This window comes from Pogonomyrmex barbatus, unplaced genomic scaffold (genome assembly GCF_055798465.1).
Source record: "Pogonomyrmex barbatus isolate J1 unplaced genomic scaffold, ASM5579846v1 scaffold9, whole genome shotgun sequence".
Taxonomy (NCBI): domain Eukaryota; kingdom Metazoa; phylum Arthropoda; class Insecta; order Hymenoptera; family Formicidae; genus Pogonomyrmex; species Pogonomyrmex barbatus.
This window is the reverse complement of record NW_028297193.1, coordinates 1134736-1149791: the sequence shown is the minus strand read 5'-3', so window position 1 is coordinate 1149791 and position 15056 is coordinate 1134736. Positions and strand designations below refer to the sequence as shown.

Below are 15056 nucleotides of genomic sequence, written 5' to 3'. Positions count from 1 at the left end.
TTTATTCTTTACAATATATAATTGTCAAAGAAAAGCTCGACTTCCTAGACGATTACGTACGCATACAATGTTTTAGATATAAAACTCAATATATAAATATTGACTTGTATATAATTGAATTATTTAATATTATTTTTTTGCATTTTATTTTTTTCTGAATCTCCAAAACATAAACTATCTTTTATAAATTATAAAAAAAATTATATAAAAAAAAAACTGCAATTAAAGAAACTATTGCTTAATTGTGGAATGCAAGTTTTAATTAATCTACTATTAGTTTTGTAGATATGATTGTTGAAATAATAAATATAAAATAAAAAAAATATAAATATAAAATTAAAATATAAATATAAAATTACACATGTGAGAATGAATTTTAAAAAATAGAAAAAAGCAAATGTATTTCTTTTATATATTTTTTTTGTAAAATTTGACTTATTACTGTAGAGTATATTCATTTGGATCTTTCTACATCTGTATTCTATAGTTTTATGCTATATATATTTCTAGATTTTAACCTGTTTTTCAAAATTTAATTATTTAATGGAAATATTTATTTTTGACATAATACATGATATTTATATTTTTCTTTTATCTATCTTTTATATATTATTATATATGTCTTTTACAAAAGATAATTATTGAAACGTTTATGTCCTGATGTATAATATCTATAATTATCTATAATTATTTGATTCTAATTCCTACGTTACTTTATTACGTCTTATTATTACTATAATATGTATACTTAGATTATTAATCAGATGTGATTCTTCCACAATAAATCAATCATATATTCTCCAATAAATGTCAGAGGTCAACAGATACGTCTTACGAAATGCAGAAGACGTATTCGTTTGCAAAATAAGATGTTTGCTATTAGTAAACATCTATTTTTTTTCTTATTTTTTTTTTGTTACAAGTCCAAAGAGATTACTTCGAGTTCTGTTTTAATATTGACCAGTGTTTGACAGTAATTTAATACTAAGTAAAAAATTAAGGACAAGTCATATCTGGAAATTCATTCTCTGCTTCCCACTTGTGCTTCTGATTATACAATCTGACTCTTCTTAAAATAGATAGATTCATGAAGCATTCATTTGTATTTATGACTCGTTCAAGTCATGTCGCCGCTTTTGTTTGTGATATTTCTGCTTCTTGTGACATATAAACTATACAGATTTGCTTATGACAAACCGCCTGATACACCTCCAGGTAATGTTAAATTTAAAAATATTCTTTTGTAAACTTTTGTTTAACTATTTTTCTTTTTTTAATTTTAACTTCTTTCAGTTTCTCTTTTCAAAACTGAATGAATATCGAATCTATTTTATCTATTATATATTGTATATTTCATATTTTATTCCATAAATATTTCTGTGATATAAATAAAATTCTGCCTAACAAAATCTAAATGATCTTGTTAAGCGAAATATATCCGACTTATATTGATCGTATTAAATTAATAATTAATAATTTTTATATGTATGGACTTTTTCTGAGATAGGTATTATCAGACTTCCAATAGGAGGAGCTTACTGGTTGTTGTTATGGGGAAACTACAAATTTCCGCACTTGACCATTGACTATTATGTGAAGAAATTGAAGTCAAAAATTATTAGCTGCTACATGGGTAATCACTTCGTGATAATAGTCAATGATTACCAGAACATAAAGGAAGTACTCGCAAGAGAGGAATTTGATGGCCGAGTTAGCGTGCAAACTATTAGAGATCGAGCTTTCGGAAAGAATTTAGGTAATGAAGAACACAATTATATATACATTCATTTATATATATATATATATATATATATATATATATACATATATATATATATATATATATACATATATATATATTCATTTTTCAATAGGCGATATATTTCTGCGTGAAAGACATCTTTTTATTTCTTGTCGAAATTAAGATTTGCACGATAATTAAAACTTCTTTTATAATAGAATGATAAATAACTATTATAAAATGACACACACAGGTGTATTTTTCATCGACGGCTTGAAATGGCACGAACAGAGGAGATTCGCCCTTCGTTATATGCGCGATTTCGGATTTGGTCGACGCCAGGAAAAGCTCGAGACCGAGATCATGGATGAAATGTCTCTACTCATCGACATTTTGAAAAACGGGCCCATTTACGAAGGAGAAAAGGTATGCGATTATTGTAAAATGCATAAAAATCTTTTAATGAAAAGAAAGAAAAAACTTTTTCATTATTTGTAGGAGATATTAAAAGGCAACTTGGCATTCTTTCCGGACATTTTGTATGCATCGTCAGCTAACAATATATGGAATGTTATGTTCGGCTACAGATTCGATAGAAGCGAACATGATATTTCGCGACAACTCTGTCGTGCGGCTGTGAAGATGCAAAGAGGAAATGATACAACTGGCGGTGCCATTTTCCAGATGCCATTCTTGAAACACTTTGGTAATATGTTCGGATACAAAGACCATATGAACGGAAGCAATACGATGGCGGCTATTGTTAAGGTAAACTGTTTGTCAAATAATTATGTCCAAATTAATTTCTGACGTAACATCGATACATTGACTTGCCAAATGTGTGCTTAATTGTACTTAAAATTATTATGTGTAAATTAATATGCCTTTTTTTTTTAATCTATGTTCTAAAAATTTTACTTTAAATAATGAACGTAATGATTTATCGGATTGTTTAGAATTAAAATTAAATTTTTTGTATCCAATTGAGAAAATATAGCATAAGCTAGATTTTTAAAAATAAATCTTAAATCTAGCCATTCTATATGAATATCAAGTATTTACTTTGATTTAAAACAATTTTAAATCTTAATAGAATTAATAAACGTGAAATATGAATATAAAAGAAAGGATTCGAATGATATTTATTTTGTAGAAATATTTAGAATATCAACAAACTATTCTCAGCGAGAATATTGATCAGGGATTCGCCGACATATATCTAAAAAAATTGAACGATGATAAAAAATCAGATACTTTTACGAAAGAACAAATGATCATTTTGCTAATTGATATGATGTTCCCCGCTTTTTCTGCGTTACCAGGAGTTATTACTCATGCTATCAAATATTTGATGCATAATCCTAGAGTTATGAAGAAAGTACAAAACGAAATAGATAACGTTGTTGGAACTGGACGATTGATCACGTGGGATGATAGAAAAGAGTAAGTCATTGTGCTTAAAAAGAGAGAATAATTCAAAACATACTAAGAATGTTGATACTAAAAGTCTTATCACATATATGGAGTTGTGTATTAACATTTCGTCATTTCGCCATCAGCTGAAAATTAATAATTTGTGATAAATTATCTTTAACTTTATAAAACATCAAAAAAATTTGATTTTGATTTTCAAAAGTTATTCAAAATATTTTCATTTTGTTTTAGTTTGCCATACTTGGAGGCAATAATACGAGAAACGATGAGAATTGAAACAATCACGCCTCTCAGCGTAATTCATAGAACTGTGAAAAACACTACATTAAGTGGTTACAAGATACCAATAAACACACCAATTTTCACTAATTTAGCGGCGATGCATCATGATCCGGATGTATGGGGTGATCCTGAAAATTTCAGACCGGAAAGATTTCTGAAAGAGGATGGGCAATTAATCAAAGATATTACGCTTCCTTTCGGTTTCGGTGATATACAAATAATTACATTTTGATAAATTTTTCAAACTTGATAATTTTATCTTATCTCTGTGTTCTGTTATAGGTCATCGATTATGCGCAGGAGAAACTTATGCAAGATACAATTTTTTTGGAACACTAGCTCTGTTACTACAGAACTTTAACTTCTTTTTCGTTGAAGGTGAACCATCAAGCCTCGAGGATAAGGTACCAGGTCTTACCGTCATTCCTAAAGAATTGTGGATACGCTTAGAATTACGTTGATATTTTGTAATATTATGATAATATGATAATGAAATCAGTAAGAATATTTCCTATCTTAACAATCGATTACAATTATTAACAATAAATAATTATATCATAATTTAACATACTAATTTGTAATATCAGACATAATATTTACGTTATGAGTCATCGCTTTTAATTAAATAAGGAATAATTTAGTTCAATAAATATGTTGATAAAATATAATGAAAGATATATTAATCTTATTGTCTGCTCTCAGTTGCTAAAATTGTGAAATTAATTTTGCGAAATATACAATACAGAATTTATAGTCGAAATAATTATCAAGCCAATTAGAAAAAAAAGTATTTATAATATTGTACCCAAATATTACAAATTTATTTCATACATGAGATAGGAATAATTATAATGCGTCTCTTAAGATTGATGCACAAATTTTTTAGTTCACGAATATTCGCGAAGAAAATGTCTATCAATATAATAAATTATCATTTAAAATACCGCACTTGGTTCACAGCTTTCATTTTTTTTATCAATTTGTTCATCACACAATAATCTAAATAGGTTTTTTGTTTATTTAGATTTTAGGATATGTCGCCATGTTTTTATCAAATCAAAGCGAAAAAGAATTAATGACTGTTTTATCTCATATATATAAATGTGTATCATAAAATGTATTATGTCCGGATCTGATATAGTATTATTTTTATGGATCATAATGTTACTATTCGACAAACAAACATAAGAACAGACTGAAAATGCTTAAAGAATCTCTTTTAACTTTTTTATGTTTTTTTGGACTTAATACCTTTTAGATTAAAATCTTAGATATTTACGGCACGCGTACAATGTTTAGTTAAAGATAATGCTTTTTGTAATCGCCATTCTAATGAAATATCTGTTTAAAATAAAGATCACTAAATCTTATAATATATTATTATCTATGCTTATCTTTCAGTAAGTACTAAACTTCAAATATATCTTAAAAAATAAAATAAAATATTTAATATAAATCTATTCTATGATTTCTAATTCCAACAAAATTTCATATTCAACTTCAAATTATCGAATACGCGAATGTATGTACAGAGAAATGGATTTTGACCTAAACGTTTCTAACAAAGTACAAATTTAGTGATATATGTATGTACACGATATATGATTCCATTGCATATATTTTTTACATGAAAGATTGGTGACCCCCTTTTTAGAGATAATCAATGATGAATTATCGCAATGTAACGTTTTAACTTCAATTCATTCAATTATCAAGCAACTTTATTCTCTATGTACCAAAACATACAGCCCAAGACATGCTAATACTGCATATTTAAACTTAGGATATTCATTCATGTATATGGTGACCATGCCAACATATGGTAGGAAGCCTCTCGCTCGGCCGACCACGTCTTTGTGTGTCAACCAAAGCTGACCAGGGGCATACAGACCTCGATCATCTACAGAATTGTTGTCACCTTTCGTAAGGAACTTGACCGTATTATTTTGGTCACCCCTGAAAATTTTATACATTTTTGCAAATTGTCTCTAGAATATTTGCATCTTACATGGTGCCTTAACAGGATATGTTGCAAGAGCTCTTACTTCTCATGGAGTTTAAGTACTCGATGCACAATGGGTATGTCTCTACCCTCAACTTTGAAAACAACAATCTCTCCTACTCTCACTGGCTCGTCCTGATAATTGGTGAGGAATAGCAAGTCCCCTCTGTGAAACGCAGGCTCCATACTACCACTGAAAGAAATTGGCATATACGCTAAGTCAATTCTAATCTGTCAAATGTTATTCGTCGACGTTTAAGTTAGGTTAGGTATGCTTCTCAATACCTCAATACGACCACGATAGGACTCTCGCTACCAGTGACAACCATCAGGCCTTTCCATATCATCAGCGCTGATGAAACTATCATGCCAAAGCTCAGCACTTGATACAGAAACTGAAAATCAAAGGATAGTCGTACATGGCCACCATATGCGATTACCACCGATCGTCGAATGGTGATGGTGACGATCGTAACGAAAAATGACTTACCTGGCGCTTGTTCATACGCCGTACATCGTCGAATATAGATTGTAACATGATGAAAATTGGACGCACGAAAATCGATGATGATCGAAGACAATTTCTAGCTTGGCTTGGATTCAAAGACGACCGGCTGCTCCTGTCATCTACCACTGCCGCCGCCGTCGCCACCACGTCACGTAAACAGTAAATGCGGGAACGAAGAATCGATAGAACCAACGGAACGGCCGTTAAACATGGATCACAGAATATGAAGATATACGTAGAGAATAATTTCTCTCATTGACATGAGAATCATAAGGAGCGTCCCATTTGTTCAATTCCATGATATGTCCATTCAAATCAATTTGACTTGTTCCAATGCTCTCAGAAATTATCCAATCCATCTATCAAAATATCTAATTTAGCCGATTAATTATCCATTGAATCCCTGTTTCACATATATAGTAAGCTTTAAGTCATACGAAATTGACCAATTATAGAGCAATCATAAGCCGGTATTCAAGGTCTATTTTTTTTTTAACCGAACTTCTCGCACTGCTAACTTTTTTCTCTCTTTTTTTTTAACATGGAGAGAAAAAAGGAAAGATTAATCATGCAAGAAGTTGGATTACAAAAAATAGGCTTATCGGTTTTTAAGGATATTCTAATAATAAGTCGTAATCGAAATGCTTATAAAAATATTCAATAGTAACTATTGGACGCTTTTGATTGGCTGTCGCGACAAACATTACTGCAACCGCTTTTACGACTCGTTGTAAAATACCCTAGTTCTGTTAAAAAACAATATATATAATCCTATTTGACAAGTAGATTATATAAAAGAAAATTATAGTATCATATATGAATCTTGTTTAATAAAGAAACTTTATAACTATTTTATAAACACTTTATTCTTTACAGTTCACATTTTTTATATATGTATACAACTTCAAGACATTGTTCTTTAGAAAATTTTATATAAATTTATAATAAGCTTCACGCTATTGACCGTTTGACAAAATGTTATACAAGATTCTTGAATTCTTTCCTTATGTTTTGGCTAAGAATTACAAGATTGAAATAAGAAAATTATGGCAGTGGTAGGAATTAATGGATTTGGAAGAATAGGAAGAATGTGTCTTCGAGCTTGCCTCGAAAAGCGCATTGAAGCAAGTTTTTGTTTATTTAAAAAATATAAATATGAATATAATATATAATTAAAGATGATCATAATATAATAATAAATGCTAGGTAAAATTAATTAACGATCCATTCCTCACAACCGAATATATGGTATACCTTTTTAAACACGATTCTACTCACGGACCGCATCCTTTATCTCTGGAGTATGAAAATGAATTTATAATTAATGATGGTAAATACAATTTTAATTTTCATATTTAAAAAGATAAATTAAAAAGAAATATTAAGTAATTCAAAAGTTATTTTATTTTGCAAAATTTTGTGTTGCTAAAATATAGTTAAGTTCGTTAAAGTAAGATTTTAATTTTTATATTTTATGAAACATAATGTAAAAATGAAATCGAAAATATGCGTACATAGTTTCTTTTGAAAAAAATTTTTGCGTTTTATTAACTTTCTTTATATGGTTATTTTTCATTTTACTTAACATTTAAAAGTATGATATACAAAAATTATTTTATGCAATAAATATTCATCAATGTATTTATTGTTGATCATTTAATGAGAGATAAGAATAGCAACGTCACAAGAAAAACAACCATGGAAAATACCGTGGAAGAAAATGGGAGTGATATATGTAATAGAAGCTAGTGGAGTACTTACAACTTTGGAAAAATCAAGTGTAAGATTATAAATTTATATTTTTTATTGCAATAGGATTGTTAAGTAAGAAGAACTGCTGGTTTATCAAAAATTCGGAAACAAAAGAAAAAAACTGATTTTTTTTTTAGAAGTTACTATATTATTATTAATATTTATTGCTTTAAATCATTCTTTATAGCATGCAATAGTTAAAGCTACATTAATGGATATATTTGTAATTCAAACTTAATGATAACAAATCATTATAGTTGCATATCGATGGCGGCGCAAAAAAAGTTATCATTACTGCACCATCAATTGATGTACCGATGCTTGTTTTTGGAGTCAATCACACTTGTTACAATCCCAAGAAAGACAAAGTTATTTCTGCTACATCCTGTACTACAAACTGTTCAGCTCCAATTGTGAAAATTATGCACGATAACTTTGAAGTTCTCGAGGCGATGATAACTAGCATACACGCAGTGACAGCAACACAAAATACTCTGGATGGTCCAATAGAGAAGGTTTCTTACAATTTTACCATTTGTCTATCTAGAACGTCAAATAAGTCTTCGCTTATTATGCTTTCTTTCTTTTTTTTTTTATTTAACAACAAGCGTTGTAAAAAATAAAAGAGAAATTTATATTGTTTGTAATAGCAATTGTTCCAAATTTATAGATATAAATTCGATAAAAAGAATTATAAGATGTTCAAAATCTTTTTATTAGTCCATCAAGTAATGCCTTCTCTGATCTCTCTTTTCTCTTCTTGACCTCTCTTTCATATTGTTAAACTAATATTGGGTGCAATGGAATGTATCTCTGTCTTTTTTAATTATTTATACATGCTTACGCAGCTTCACGCTTTGAAAGGATTGTAAATAATTGTTAAAAGTTATATTATTATATTATTAGAAATTTCATACTTTTTACGCGATTATATTTTACTGCAGCTTCGACCTACGGCATTGTGGAGGGACGGTAGAGGTTCTCTCCAGAATATTATTCCGACCGCAACCGGCGCAGCCAAGTCATTAGCCAAAATTATCCCCGAGCTGAAAGGCAAGATTTCAGCTATAGCGTTCAGGGTACCGATCCCTAACGTTTCATTATGCGATATGACATTCAGGTAATTGGCGGATGTAGACTCGCCAATGAGTTCACCAGACAACTGACCCGTAAAATCCGGCAAGGGCAATGTCTAACGTTTCAGTTATTACTTTAATTATTAATTTAATATAAAAGCGCACTCTATTTCATGTGAGACAACTAAACGATTTTGTTTTTATTTTATCGAAGTTAGATTAAACGTAAAATTTACGTCTTATCGAAATTAGATGATCATGTCTGCTATTAGCTTCGTTCGATATTTTTGTGCGTGCCGCTAAAAGCGTCTCTGATCTCTCCTGCTTCAGGATCAATAAACCGGCGACGTACGAAGAAGTGAAAGAGACGATGAGAAAAGCATCCGAGGGGCAACTGAAAGACGTGCTGGGATACACGGAGGACGACTGCGTGTCGTCGGACTTTAACCACACGACTTATTCTTGCGTGTTTGACGCCAAGGCGGGCATTCCACTAACCAGTACTTTCATCAAAATCGTCGCTTGGTAATAATGTCATAAAACACGATTTATAAATCCCGATATAAAATTTATGATATCCAAAATGCGCAACCTATGTCCGATTTGTAATATACAAATCAAAAATATAATTTCGGTAATCGTACTAAAATTATAACATCCATTTTATTTTGAAAATTTTGCTTTCTTCAGGTATGACAATGAATATGGTTATGCACATCGTATAATCGATCTGGTTGAATATATGTATAAAGCTGATTCCGGTAATGTTCCTGTAACTGGACAAGCTATCGAACATGATGATTAAAAACAATTTACCTTTAAAAATTTGAATATGCATGTGAACATGTATTCCATTTTCACGAATCTTCGCGAATATGCATCTTATAATTTATACAATTATAATATGAAAAAAAAAAGTTATCATGTTCAAAAGATGTATTTGATAATAAACTTTTATAATATTTATTTATAATATTTTATATGTACAATATATATATTTTCTATTATTTCTAAATTTTATTATTTTTACTTTCATATTTTTCATTTGATTAAAGCTGATTGCAATTATCTAAATCGATTACATTAAAAATACAATAAATTCTTGCAAAATATATTAAATTATAAATATTTTTCAATGTAAGACAGTATTTACAATTGATAGAACAGATTTGTAAAATATACTGAAAACTTCTCTTTCGCTTCAGTAATCAATAAATAGTTATAAATTTTAAATTGAACGATCTATTCAAGAACGAAAGAACACAATTCACTTCTAGATATTTAATTAGTCATTATTAAAGCAAAAGGAGAGAATTTTGATGTAATTTACAAATCTGTTCTATCGATTGTAACATTGTAACTTTGTCTAAAAACATTTCATTTTCATTTAACACATACAAATTCGAATAAATCGAAAGAATTAAATATCGTTCAAGAGCGACGAGAATTCGATTGAATTTCGCGGCATAAATATGTCGACAATCGATAATTCAATCACGTGATCCGCCGAGCCCCGCCGACGAAGCACGAACTGCCATTTTATATATTATCACGTCCGTGCCCTTCAAATGACATTACTTCGTTAGTAACCGCAGTGGACGGAGTTGATTCTTACGTGAGTAACAGTATCTCTTCAATTTGACATGTAACCCTCATTTTTTACTCTCTCGCTCTTTTTGCTCCCGAGTGAACCGTCATCAATATCATCCGTTACTGATCGTTTGTTTCTCCTTTGCGGGATCGGTCTTTGCCGGGATGGCTGCGAATCGCGTCTGCATCCCGCGGCATACGCCGCACCGGCCATTCTCGTGTGACGTCGACTGGACCAGTAGCTCTCGTCACGATAGCCATGATAGTCACGATAGAATGATTTCCGGCCGCTATACTTTTGCAGGAGGAAGTTCGAAAAACGTAAAATAATAAAATCGACGGGATGATGTAACGACCGTGCGACACCCGGTAGTCCTAACTCCGGACGTTCGTCGTTGTGGGTTCGATGGAGTTTCTTCGTTGGATGACGCGGATGACGATCGTTAAATCCTCACGCGATCAATTTATTGCTTAACGATTGTTCTAGCGATGGACCATATTTAATCGCGATATTACAAGATGAAACATTCTCCACGATATATCTATTACGGATAGAATATTGTAAATCAGATCGGTCTTCATTTTATTTTGGTCTAATTTTATCTCCAAGATTGTTACGATTTTGAAAAACTGTCCTTTGATTGGCTATATAGATGATCTTACAAAATTATTATTATGTACGTAATGTACATTGTATCATCATCGATTGTTGCACGATTTTGATTAAATCTTACACCAATGATTTTTATTTTATATTGAATACATTTATTAAATATTATATGATAATTATTTCCTACGATTAATAGTTCTTCATTTATTTCTAGTTATATTTTATCTAATCAGTGATTTATATTTCAAATATTTAAAAGAAAAATTTTTAAATATTTTAAATCGCAAATTATCGCAATTTTGCATCTTAAAGAGTTGCCTAAAAGCAATAAATTGCTGAACTGATAAATGCTGTACTAGATAAATAATTGTCTATGATTTATATAAATAAATACAACTTATATAAATAAATACAAAGTCATTCTAATTTTGTTCTTCAGATAACAAAACCAGAACAAAATAAAATTATTAAAATATGTTAACCATAAAGATAGATCGCGCTTCTGTCGTAAAAAGCATTTTAATAGCATAAAATTGTAAATATCGTAATATTTCTCGCCTTCATCTACACGCATGATGATGACAAATAAGGTAGATTTCGATCAAAGTTCGAGTAACTTCGTAGATGGACTCAATCAACCGGCACATACCGGCAGAATTTTTAATTATCCATATCCTTGTTCTAATTTTTTTTTTCTTTATTATCGAAAAACAAGAAATGAATGAATTTTATCCGTGTTAAATATATCGCACGATAAGTTAATTGAAGCTTGCTCGATATTGTCAAAAATCCGAATTTCTCGATGCAAATTACGTGAGATCGGAACGCGGTTGCATCGTAATTTACGTTATCAGTTTTATCGAGCGCTGATCCGATAATCCCACGCATGCGAGGTCACGATCATTCTCAGGGACATCGGGATGTCGAAGAACTTGGACACACCTCCGTTTAACCTTGCTTGACCTATAAGATTCGCCGATGCCCAATTGCACGTCGTGCCACCGAGGCATGTGCCAAGATATTGCCACCACAAACAAAACTGCTTCAAAGACAAATTCAAGACTGAATAATGGTTATTCGCACTCGAAATTACATAAGCATTCGCAGATTCCGCCTGATAATTTTGTGACATTTATTATAATTTTATTATATTTTTAGCAATAAATATACAAAAAAATTTTTAGTTTATATATATTCTCTCGCATAGCAAAAAATAGATGTTAGATAGACGTCCAATATATACCAAGGGATTTTCTTATCTATATATTTGAAGAATCTTAGAAATTATATACATAAATAGAATAAATAAGAAAAAAGTAACATAGAATTAATTATGAATTTACGATTTTTTTCGACTTAATTTAAAAATTCTCACAAAAATCAAAAATGTCAAACTGGAACAGTTAGTAATGTTCTGACATTCTGATTGGATTGTACAAATGATTTATATCATGAATAAAAAAGGGATTAAATTATTCAAATTAGAATATCATGTATGTACCTACCATGTAATACAATTAAGCACAATTGATGGTTTTAAGTGCTACGCGATAACAGATAATAAACATCAATAGTACCAATTTTCACGCGATACCAACATCCTTGAAAGAGCGATTAATATTCTGAAAATAGCGGGGATATAAATGATGTATGTACTATTGTACGTCGTACACTATTCATGTTCTAACCTAAAATGTCCAATAATTTATTATTACAATACTTGTCACGATGAGATTTAATCTCTCGCACCTATTTCATCTTATCACACCGGTTTCGCGTACAACAATCAGATGGAGAACACGCGACCGTTGCGGAGCGCTTTGTAATATTCTTGTCTCTCGATTTTCCAGTTGCAATCAAGAAGACAACATGAGCAAAATCGGAATTAATGGATTTGGCCGTATCGGTCGTCTCGTGCTGAGAGCTGCCCTGGAGCGCGGTGGTCAGGTATGTTGAAAAGAGAGCTATGACTCATCAATCGCGACCGCATTTATTTTATTAATTCGTATTCTCTGTCAACCAGGTCGTCGCCATCAATGACCCGTTCATCGGTCTCGATTACATGGTTTACATGTTCAAATATGATTCCACTCATGGTAAATTCAAGGGTGAGGTCAGGTCTGAGGACAATTGCCTTGTTGTCAATGGAAATAAGATTGCCGTCTTCAGCGAACGCGAACCCAAAGCGATCCCATGGGCGAAGGCCGGTGCCGAGTACATTGTTGAATCGACCGGCGTATTCACAACCATCGAGAAGGCATCTGTATGTGAAATCAAAACAAGATTTCCTATTTAATTCCATCGAAATCTTCCGATATTTTAATATTCAATGTCCTTTCGTGCATTTTCAGGCTCACTTGGAAGGCGGTGCCAAGAAAGTCATCATCTCTGCTCCTTCGGCTGACGCACCAATGTTCGTCGTCGGTGTAAACTTGGAAGCTTACGATCCGAGCTACAAGATCGTTTCCAATGCCTCGTGCACTACCAATTGCTTGGCGCCTCTTGCCAAAGTAGTCCATGACAACTTCGAGATTATCGAGGGTCTCATGACGACCGTACACGCAATTACGGCCACCCAGAAAACCGTCGACGGACCTTCCGGCAAAGTACGTAATAAGATACATAATGAGAAAAATTATTCAAGATTAAAATTACTGTCGTTATATAACATCGTTTATTATGTTTTTCCGGTAATAGTTGTGGCGTGACGGCCGTGGTGCAGCACAGAACATTATTCCCGCTGCAACTGGAGCTGCCAAGGCAGTTGGTAAGGTCATTCCCGCCCTCAATGGAAAGCTTACCGGTATGGCCTTCCGCGTGCCAGTGCATAACGTGTCCGTAGTCGACTTGACGGTTCGACTCGCCAAGCCCGCTTCTTACGAGGCTATCAAAGCCAAAGTGAAGGAGGCTGCCGACGGTCCTTTGAAGGGTATCCTAGGTTACACCGAAGACGACGTTGTCTCGTCTGATTTCATCGGCGACAATCACTCCAGCATCTTCGACGCCAAAGCTGGCATACCCTTGAATGACAATTTCGTAAAACTGATTTCGTGGTACGACAACGAGTTCGGTTACTCTAGCCGAGTCATCGATTTGATCAAGTTCATGCAGACTAAAGATAACTAAATGATCTGCAGAAGTCGATTGTTCATCCGTGTCCTCTTAGCTCCGGTATCGCTGTACTGCGTATAATCATTGTATGGAGCATATTACTGTAAAAAAAACTGCTGTAAGAAATATTCTGTATTAATCAGCGTTATTAACTTTTAGCAGAAATCGGATAGCCCAAGAATGTTAGCATACATTCTCTTTCTCACACAGTTAATGAAATCGTAGATAAAACAATATCTTTCTGTCGTTGATTGAAATACGAAAGGCAGGCTCTAGTGTTCATTTTTAAAAATCTACATATTTATCTTGTTACTATTAGAGTCGATTTGCCAACGAAACAGATTTGTAAATGTGGATATTGTAACTGAAATGTTATGCAACAGAGTTTATGTAATCGCGAAGTCACGTAAAATCAGAAGTGTATGACAGTAGGATTATATAGTCAAATTCTGTTGTACCAAATTTGCTGTCGAGCGTGATTTTATTCATTGAATTTCGTCACAGTATATCACTACGTATACGGAAGTTTTACTTGTATAGAATTGCAAGCGTATATTCTCGAATTTCATCATTCATTTATTCATATTCAAGAGATACGTTTCAAGTATTTGTAACTTTTTTCTTCTGCATGATTAACATTTTTTCATTCATATAATGAATAAAAATTGTTATGAAACTAAAGTAGTTTTTTTTTATTCGCATTTGACAAATATTTCTGTATATATATTTTCTACATCGTTACATTTATTTTTTACAGGACTGCAGATAAATCAGAGAAAAATAATTCTGATATAAGTATTAATTTTATATAATTTTTACACAATATCTATATAATTACAAAAACTTTTCGCATGACTTGTTGATTTTCCAAGCTTTTACGTCTAAGTAGTCTTGTGATATTTGACAACTCACTCAGATACTGTCGAATATTGACGACAATATGTGCTTTA

The 15056-nt window shown here is 31.7% G+C and overlaps 4 protein-coding genes across 5 annotated transcripts; 3 read left to right on the top strand and 1 right to left on the bottom strand.

Moving 5' to 3' along the window:
• The first annotated feature begins 135 nt into the window (after positions 1 to 135).
• Cyp304a1 (Probable cytochrome P450 304a1) lies at positions 136 to 4830 on the top strand. Its single transcript, XM_011641477.3, has 7 exons — positions 136 to 1215; positions 1508 to 1756; positions 1995 to 2167; positions 2240 to 2509; positions 2895 to 3184; positions 3407 to 3663; positions 3740 to 4830. Exons 1-7 carry the CDS (start codon positions 1125 to 1127, stop codon positions 3916 to 3918), a joined length of 1509 nt encoding a protein of 502 aa, XP_011639779.2. The 5' UTR covers positions 136 to 1124; the 3' UTR covers positions 3919 to 4830.
• A 330-nt stretch (positions 4831 to 5160) lies between these two features.
• On the bottom strand, positions 5161 to 6157 carry twr (signal peptidase complex catalytic subunit SEC11 homolog C twr). The gene is made up of 4 exons (XM_011641478.3): positions 5950 to 6157; positions 5745 to 5854; positions 5503 to 5652; positions 5161 to 5413 (listed from the first exon to the last, which is right to left on the bottom strand). Exons 1-4 carry the CDS (start codon positions 5995 to 5997, stop codon positions 5179 to 5181), a joined length of 543 nt encoding a protein of 180 aa, XP_011639780.1. The 5' UTR covers positions 5998 to 6157; the 3' UTR covers positions 5161 to 5178.
• A 1202-nt stretch (positions 6158 to 7359) lies between these two features.
• LOC105428889 (glyceraldehyde-3-phosphate dehydrogenase-like) lies at positions 7360 to 10367 on the top strand. Of its 2 annotated transcripts, none has more exons than XM_089084407.1 (5): positions 7360 to 7747; positions 7977 to 8234; positions 8664 to 8839; positions 9126 to 9320; positions 10232 to 10367. In XM_089084407.1, coding segments are annotated over exons 1-5 (690 nt in total). In that variant the 5' UTR covers positions 7360 to 7687; the 3' UTR covers positions 10233 to 10367. The 2 variants fall into 2 exon arrangements, with proteins under 2 accessions (XP_088940533.1, XP_011639781.3); XM_011641479.3 differs by lacking the exon at positions 10232 to 10367 and adding an exon at positions 9486 to 9810 and having other exon boundaries at positions 7603 to 7747.
• Positions 10272 to 14787, top strand: LOC105428890 (glyceraldehyde-3-phosphate dehydrogenase 2). The gene is made up of 5 exons (XM_011641481.2): positions 10272 to 10410; positions 12846 to 12942; positions 13019 to 13258; positions 13347 to 13601; positions 13693 to 14787. The coding sequence occupies exons 2-5, from the start codon at positions 12865 to 12867 to the stop codon at positions 14119 to 14121; spliced, it is 1002 nt and encodes a 333-aa protein (XP_011639783.1). The 5' UTR covers positions 10272 to 10410; positions 12846 to 12864; the 3' UTR covers positions 14122 to 14787.
• The last annotated feature ends 269 nt before the right edge of the window (positions 14788 to 15056 follow it).